This window comes from Ictalurus furcatus, chromosome 22 (genome assembly GCF_023375685.1).
Source record: "Ictalurus furcatus strain D&B chromosome 22, Billie_1.0, whole genome shotgun sequence".
NCBI lineage: Eukaryota > Metazoa > Chordata > Actinopteri > Siluriformes > Ictaluridae > Ictalurus > Ictalurus furcatus.
Window position 1 is genome coordinate 15,380,312 of NC_071276.1, and position 8,645 is coordinate 15,388,956.

Below are 8,645 nucleotides of genomic sequence, written 5' to 3' on the forward strand. Positions count from 1 at the left end.
GTCCCACTGGAAAAACATTGAATTGAATTGGGTCCTTCTATCTCAAGCAGATGGACAGGTGGATCACCCCCATCTGGGACTTACCCAAAGGAATTACCCCCTAAAGTTTGCAAGTACCCATTTACCTAGTTGGTACTGGGCAATTTCCAATACTAATTTCTAATACTGCCTATATGTACCTAAAGTTTTGTGACTGAACTCACTCTCATTTCCATCATGTAAATCACTCTGTAGATTTTAAAATTTAACATTGACACATTTATAAATGTTATAATGTCAAAATGGGCACATGAAGAACTGCAAAATTCCGTGCTGGACTTTTTGCCACCACAATGTCTGGAAATGCATTTTTTGACGCAATGAACGGTGTTTTTTTCTACACTGGACAGTACAGAGACCAACACTTCTGCTTACTTTATAAGCTAGAGTTTCCTCACTGCCCTACCACAGTATCTAACAATGCAGCAACTCAACTCATCAAACAGCTCTCTCACCTCTCCCGTCTTAACTGAAAGCCTGATTGCCAGTAGTGTGCTGGCAGTTTGCTTCATACTGGGAGTTCCTGGGAACATAGCAGTAATGGTACGTCTTGCTGGATGGCTGAAGGGAGGCAGCTTCACTCCGAGACTGATGCTAAGCCTGGCCATATCAGACCTGCTCACTCTGCTTTTTCTGCCGATTTGGATTTGGGCTCTTCTGTATGGCTGGGTTTTTGACTTGTTCCTGTGTAAGCTTCTGTCCTACTTGGTGTACTTAAGCCTCTACTGTAGCATGTTGTGTGTGATGTTGATGAGTGTACAGCGATACATACAAGTGCTGCATCCTCAGAAATGGAGCAAGCTTGGCAGAAAAGGAAAGAAGATCCTCTTGAGTGGGATGTGGATGTTAAGTGGAGTATTATCATCCTATTCTCTCATACAGCGCACACTAAGCTTGGACAAAGAAGGACACCTTCAATGCCGTCTACACTATCATAATGATGTTGAAAGAGTGGCTACTTTAATCTGGGAGATTATGATATTTGTGTTTTCATTCCCCACACTGACTTACTTCTACTTTCAGCTTTACCGGGGAGTTAATAACTCAGCTTTCTTCAGCAGTAGCTTAATGACAAAGCTGGTGACCAGAATTGTGGCATGTTTCTTTATTTTTTGGGTCCCGTTTCAAATCTCCAACATTGTGCTCATCATTGCTGTGTTGCTTGGGAATGATAGCCTGTTAAAATCTGCAGAAGATGGGAGTAATATCACTGGAGCTCTGACTTTCATTAATAGTTGTGTGAACCCCTTTCTGTACGCCTTCTCTGCTCGGTCTCTACGTCAGCACACAAATGAAGCAGAAAATACTTAGTTCCTTCATGATGTAGACATTTGAGAGAGTGTATGGATTTTCTCTGAGAGCCCGTGATCTGTGTATAATTCTGCTTATTATTGCAGTCTGTTGTTATTTTTTTTTTTTATATACAATACTGTCTATAATTGTAATCCATATTAGTAGTCTCCAGCACAATTAGTGCTAGAAATGAGCTGTAAGTTTTATTGAGCATCTTGCAGAACCAGCCACGGTTCTTCTGGAGACTTTGATTGAGAATTATTTTTGCAGCAAAATCCAGCAGGCTTCATTGTGTTTTTTGTCTGAAAAGTGGTCTCTTATGTAATATGCTGCTTTCTTTAATGACATACAAACGTTTTTTTCTGTAACATTTAATTTTGTGCCAGAAAACTAATGTTTGGGAATCTAAAATGTTTTTTTTTTTTTTTTTTTGTACTGACTCGATAATGTAGAAGTCATAAAATAAAAAAAGGGTGCCTAAAACTTTAAAAGCAGGTAATGTTAATTTGCCAATAACAATGAGAAACAATTGTTTCTTCATTTCTTTGTTTCTTATTTTCTTTTATTCATTCTTTCCTCCTTTCTATTTTGCCTGTCTGATTGGCGATCAATTTGTTCATTTCATTTTAAATTCTCTGCATTGTATCACTATAAGAGTTAATGATCTCTAACTCCACCAGAGTATTCAGCGAACAGCTGGGACAATAACTAGTTCACTAATCACTAGTTATTATCAGATGAGCCTATTACTCTTACATTACCTAAATAATATGTATAAAAGTGGTGGATAGTGTAGAAATTGAGAGATGGGATTTGTCCTGAAGTCTCAAGTCTTTTCTTCACCCAGTTTCTAGAAATTGCACTGACTTATGTAAAAGTACTGCTACTATGGTAATAATTTGCTTAAATAATAGTAACAATAGTCCTCAAGAAAATTAAAATCAAAGGCTATTGAGGCTTTACTAACTTGCTAGGTTTGTTAGCTTGCTAGTTAGCTAGTGAATTCTTACCTATTTCTACCTGTATACTTAGCTATCTAGCAAGAATGCCCATATCACATTATCCTGAGCCTTACCTATTATCTGTAGCAGAACAAATTATGTTGTGTTTATTTGTGTTTTTCAGAACTGCTGATCGCCATCCTTTTTTTTTTTAGTTAATTAATTTTATTAACCAATATTCTGTATAGCAGCTTTATACAACCCTGATGGGCTGTGTATGAGAGCATGCCATATTAAAGGCATTAAAATTTACATTGTGTTGGTTGAGAATCTCCAGAATCATGCATAAATGTTACACCATGCAGAGAATTTCCACAAAAACTACACACTTTTCAACCACATTTCAGTACATATCAGTTTACATTATATACTGTATAGTAGGGGTTACATGATTAAATAATCTGTTTCATATTACACTATTTAAGATGCACCCATGTGGGTGAGCTGGCAGCTCAGCAGGATCATGGATTCTGAACATAGACTGTAAAAAAAGATGAATGAAGCACCTTCACTCTCTTCCATTGTAGAAAAGTGAAGCTGCCAATGCTGCAATATGGCGCTGACATCTTGGAGCCTGAGTCTGCACAGTAGTGAACTCGGAGCCCGGGTCTGCGCAGTAGTGAGTGTGAAGTGGCACTGTGGTATCAAGGTCCTGCCCACACTCCTGCGGAGTCAGTCGCAATTCAAATAACTAACTAAAATCAAACTTATTTAAAAAACTAACACTTGAACTTACATCAGCGTGATAAAAACTACCTAAAATGACAGTAATTTGATTGTTTAGTATGTCTCACGTCCCATTAGTTTACATGGAGAGGGCAGCTTTATGACCTATACTGCATACAGCCACCTAGGGGCGATCAAAATGTTTTGGCTTCACTTTTTAGGGCTTGTGCTGCACATTTGATTCTGAAACTGAAAGCATGCAGTGCGGTGCAGAAACTGCTTATAGCTTAATGATGGATGAAGTATGCAGCGTCTACAGCAGCATTTATGAGGTTTTTCATCCATATTCAACTCTGGCCTCTATAGTGTCTTTCCTCTGTAGTGTCAAAAAACAAGTCTGTTTTTTGTTTTCTCTCTTTGGGGAGAGCTTTTCATCGCTTCTTGAATCATGGTCTCATTCAGCCCAACATAAACACACATTAAAGTGCAGTTCAGCTCAGCTCAGCTCTAGCTGTGGGAGTCTTGTCTCTTTCTCTCCCTGTACTATCATGTCATCCCTTTATTCCCCTGCTGCTTACTGAAACAGAACTTTCATTAGTAAATCACCCACAGGTGCAGCCTCATCCTTACCAGTCACTCTCCCAGCTCCACCCTCCATTCCCACACTAGCATTTGACCACGCCCCACCTCCACAGGTCCATTAAATAAAAAGAAGAATTTTCTCAGCATAGTCTTGTGCAGTAGAATTAGTTTTCTCCAATGTTTTCAAACTACATTTTACACTATGTCTTTATGACCTGCCTACCGTCTCTTTAATGTGTAGATTTTGGAATTGAACAGTTATACATTTATAAAGCTTAAATGGTTATACTGTCAAAATGAATGTATGTAAGTAAAAATGAAAATAATGAAAAAATACCTGTCACGATTTCCCCTTGAGACAGCGATGCAGTATTGCAGTATGCTCGGAAAACCAAAGAGCATGTGTGTGCACGAGCCAGAAGTGTGAGCGCGTATCGAACGCACACTTTTTGGTCTGCAATGACAAGGGCTTTTGTTATGATTATGTTCTCACTCTGCCCCTCTTTTGTCATTGTTTGTTTTCCGAATGTGTGTCATCGTTTTCAACTGTCCGTGTTTAACCCATGATTACATTTGTCATATAAACCCCTCGTGTCTCTGTGCAAATTGCGCAGTATTGAGTTTACTCATTACCAAGCGGTTGTTCTTTGTTCAAGTTTCATTTCATGTTCATTGACCTTGTTTTTCTTTTCTGATTCTAGCTTCGCCCTATTTAAGCCTGTTTGTAGATCACCTGACCTATTGCCTGTTTTGACCATGCTTCTGGATTTGTCTGCCTGTCGCTCGTAATTAAAGTCTTTTACTGCACTTGTATCCGTCCTCAACTCCATTACGTACCGGTACGTGACAATCCCCCGCTGGACTTTTTTTCACCACTTCCTGAAGTGAAGTCTTTTGACACCATGGTCTTTTATATGCTATTTTTATCTAAACGAAACCACAGACACCAACTCTTCTGCTTACTTTATCTAGAGCCTACAACCAGATACACAACAGTACCTAACAATGCAGCAACTCAACTCATCAAACAGCTCTCTCACCTCTCCTGTCTCAACTGAAAACCTGATTGCCAGTAGTGTAATGGCAGTTTGCTTCATACTGGGAGTTCCTGCTAACATAGCAGTAATGGTACGTCTTGCTGGATGGCTGAAGGGAGGCAGCTTCACTCCGAGACTGATGCTAAGCCTGGCCATATCAGATGTTCTCACTCTGCTTTCTCTGCCGGTTTGGATTTGGTCTCTTCTGCATAGCTGGGTCTTTGGCTTGTTCCTGTGTAAGCTTCTCTCCTACTTGGTGTACTTCAGCCTCTACTGTAGCATACTGTGTGTGATGTTGATGAGTGTACAGCGATACATACAAGTGCTACATCCTCAGGAATGGAAGAAGCTTGGCAGAAAAGGAAAGAAGATCCTTGTGAGTGGGATGTGGATTTTAAGTGGAGTATTATCATCTTATGCTCTTGTACAGCGCAATCTAAGCAAAGACAGTGAAGGACTGCTTCACTGCAAGAGATGCTATCGGAATGATGTTGAAAGAGTGGCTACTTTAATCTGGGAGATTATACTGTTTGTGATTTTGTTCCTCACACTGAGTTACTTATACTTTCAGCTTTACCGGGGAGTTAATAAGTCAGCTTTCTTTAGCAGTAACTTAATGACAAAGCTGGTGACCAGAATTGTGGCATGTTTCTTTATTTTTTGGGTCCCGTTTCAAATCTCCAACATTGTGCTCATCATTGCTGTGTTGCTTGGGAATGACAGTCTGTTAAAATCTGCGGACTCTGGAGACAACATTGCTATAGCTCTGACTTTTATTAACAGTTGTGTGAACCCCTTCCTGTACGCCTTCTCCGCTCGGATTCTACATCAGCAAACAGCTGGAATAGAAAATGCTTAGTTCGTGTTGGTTTGAGAGATTTTATATATTCTCTCTAACAGCCAGTGACAGCCATTGCATTTAAAAGCAGACTCTCTATCAGTTCTGACTAACTGCAGAAACTCAGCTTGTCTGAGTTGGTCATCTAATTCCTACAAATCCACCAGCGATTCCATTCTCATCACATCCATCACTGTGGGATTTGGCTTTGACCTCATCTTCACAAAGAACAGACTACAGCAAATACACTAAAAGTCTGGCTAAGTAGTCAAAGTCCTGCATCATACCTCCAAAATGAATGCATGAAGAAATGCAAAATACCCTGCTGGACTTTATTTCACCATAATTTCCTGAAGTGTATCTTTGACATCATGCTATTTTTTTAAAATCTAAACTGGAAACCACAGACACTAACACTTCTGCTTACTTTGTTATCTAGAGCCTACACCCAGGTACCACAGCATCTAACAATGCAGCAGCTCAACTCATCAAACAGCTCTCTCACCGCTCCTGTCTCAACTGGAAACCTGATTGCCAGTTGTGTACTGGCAGTTTGCTTCATACTGGGAGTTCCTGCTAACATAGCAGTAATGGTACGTCTTGCTGGATGGCTGAAGGGAGGCAGCTTCACTCCGAGACTGATGCTAAGCCTGGCCATATCAGACCTGCTCATTCTGCTTTCTCTGCCGGTTTGGATTTGGACTCTTCTACATAGCTGGGTCTTTGGCTTGTGATTTTTCTTGCATGAAAACCACAGAACGTCACACTTCCTTTTTCTAGTCAGCTTTAAGAAAAGTGCCCTTTTGAATGCAGCAACCCACATCCACTTTCTATTCCTTTTGGTAACATTAAACTTTGTGTATCTTTTATACAGTGCATGTAATCATGTAACCTGTTTGTAAAATTTATTTTTAATTAATTAATTAATTAATCTTTACCTATAAGTGGCCTTAATCTTACTTCAAAGTAAATAATGATGTCCTCAGACTGTAATTTAGGAAGATGAGAGATGTTAAGTTTTAAGTCAACTGATTTGTTAATATACTGATATTATAAATGTATAATAAACGTGATTTGTATGAAAGTATGTAATGTTATTTGTGATACAATTGAGAAACAATGAAAGACATATCTACCTTATTTCTTTCTTTTATCATTTTGCCCTTACTTTGTTGCTTCTTCTGTTTATTCATATGTTCTTTTCTTAATCCCTTGTCCTTCTTTCCTTCATTCTTTGTTCCCTTCATCTTTCTCTCCCTCTAACCTTTTCCCTTTCTGTTTCTTTTCTTTTCTTCTTTCTTCCTTGACCATCCTACCTTCCTTCCTTCCATTCAGTCTGACAGATAGTTAATTGATTTAGCTCCATCTCATTTTACATTCTCTGTATTGTATCTCTAAAAGCTGATGATGTTCTCTGTCTACTCGAATATATCTAGAGTACAGCTAGGAAAATAATCTGATATAATTTCATCAGAGGTTTTCATCATGGACCTTAGGTTATTACCAGCTGAGCCTTTTATTCTTAAATTACCTAAAGACTATGTTCAAGTCGGTGGCCACTGTGGCATGAGTGACAATGTGAAAGCGATGACATGTTTTGTTTTAAATTTAGATTATGTGTATAGTATAAATTTATATTGTTGAGGTGGGGTACTGTTGTTGGTACTGATGGCTTTTATATATATATATATATATATATATATATATATATATATATATAAGTGAGGGAAATAAGTATTGAACGCGTCAACATTTATTTCAGTAAATGTATTTCCAATAAGGTTTTTCAGATTTTGTCTGTATTAATGGTCATTACATTCAAAATAGAGTGGTTTTATCTGAACCAATGGGGAACAGGTGGATCACCCCCATGATCCTTGTATGAACAGTGATTATATTAGGCTATTAGGGCTTGGTTCCTGATGTAAGCAGCACTATTCAAACTACAAGTAACCATTTACCCAATGTGCAACAGGCGATTCAAAAGTAACTATAATTCACTGCCATTTCAGCTTCAATCCTATAGATCAACACGTAGATTTTGAAGTTAGGGTAACATTGATATAAAGATTCAATGATTTATAATGTCAAAATAGATACATTTAGAACTGCAAAATACCTCCCTTACGGAAGTGTATCTTTCTCATAATGAATGCTATGTTTTTCTACATTGGACGTCAGAGACTCCTTCACTTCTGCTTACTTTATAAGCTAGAGTTTCCTTACTGCTCTACCACAGCATCGAACAATGCAGCAATTCAACTCATCAAACAACTCTCTCATCTCTCCTGTCTCAACTGAAAACCTGATTGCCAGTAGTGTACTGGCAGTTTGCTTCATCCTGGGAGTTCCTGGGAACGTAGCAGTAATGGTACGTCTTGCTGGATGGTTGAAGGAAGGCAGCTTCACTCCGAGACTGATGCTAAGCCTGGCCATATCAGATCTGCTCACTCTGCTTTCTCTGCCGGTTTGGATTTGGTCTCTTCTGCATGGCTGGGTCTTTGGCTTGTTCCTGTGTAAGCTTCTCTCCTATTTGGTGTACTTAAGCCTTTATTGTAGCATACTGTGTGTGATGTTGATGAGTGTACAGCGATACATGCAAGTGCTACATCCTCAGAAATGGAACAAGCTTGGCAGAAAAGGAAAGAAGATCCTTTTGAGTGGGATGTGGATGCTAAGTGGAGTATTATCATCCTATGCTCTTGTACAGCGCACGCTAAGCTTGGACATGGAAGGACACCTTCAATGCAAGAAATGCTATCGGAATGATGTTGAAAGAGTGGCTACTTTAATCTGGGAGATTATAATATTTGTGTTTTCATTCCCCATACTGGCTTACTTCTACTTTCAGCTTTACTGGGGAGTTAATAACTCAGCTTTCTTTAGCAGTAACTTAATGACAAAGCTGGTGACCAGAATTGTGGCATGTTTCTTTATTTTTTGGATTCCATTTCACATCAACAACACTGTGCTCATCATTGCTGTGTTGCTTGGGAATGGCAGTCTGTTAAGATCTGCAGAAGCTGCAGATAATATCACTGCAGCTCTGCCTTTCATTAATAGTTGTGTGAACCCCTTTCTGTATGCCTTCTCTGCTCGGTCTCTACGTCAGCACACAAATGAAACAGAAAATACTTAGTTCCTTCATGATGTAGACATTTGAGAGAGTGTATGGATTTTCTCTGAGAG

The 8,645-nt window shown here is 39.0% G+C and overlaps 3 protein-coding genes across 3 annotated transcripts; all 3 read left to right on the forward strand.

The window, feature by feature from the left end:
• The first annotated feature begins 459 nt into the window (after window positions 1–459).
• LOC128599308 (leukotriene B4 receptor 1-like) lies at window positions 460–3,111 on the forward strand. The gene has a single exon (XM_053610823.1). It carries the CDS (start codon window positions 460–462, stop codon window positions 1,348–1,350), a length of 891 nt encoding a protein of 296 aa, XP_053466798.1. The 3' UTR covers window positions 1,351–3,111.
• Window positions 3,112–3,898: 787 nt separating this feature from the next.
• LOC128599014 (leukotriene B4 receptor 1-like) lies at window positions 3,899–7,026 on the forward strand. The gene has a single exon (XM_053610328.1). It carries the CDS (start codon window positions 4,587–4,589, stop codon window positions 5,475–5,477), a length of 891 nt encoding a protein of 296 aa, XP_053466303.1. The 5' UTR covers window positions 3,899–4,586; the 3' UTR covers window positions 5,478–7,026.
• Window positions 7,027–7,321: 295 nt separating this feature from the next.
• Window positions 7,322–8,645, forward strand: LOC128599323 (leukotriene B4 receptor 1-like). Its single transcript, XM_053610839.1, has one exon. The coding sequence runs from the start codon at window positions 7,705–7,707 to the stop codon at window positions 8,593–8,595; it is 891 nt and encodes a 296-aa protein (XP_053466814.1). The 5' UTR covers window positions 7,322–7,704; the 3' UTR covers window positions 8,596–8,645.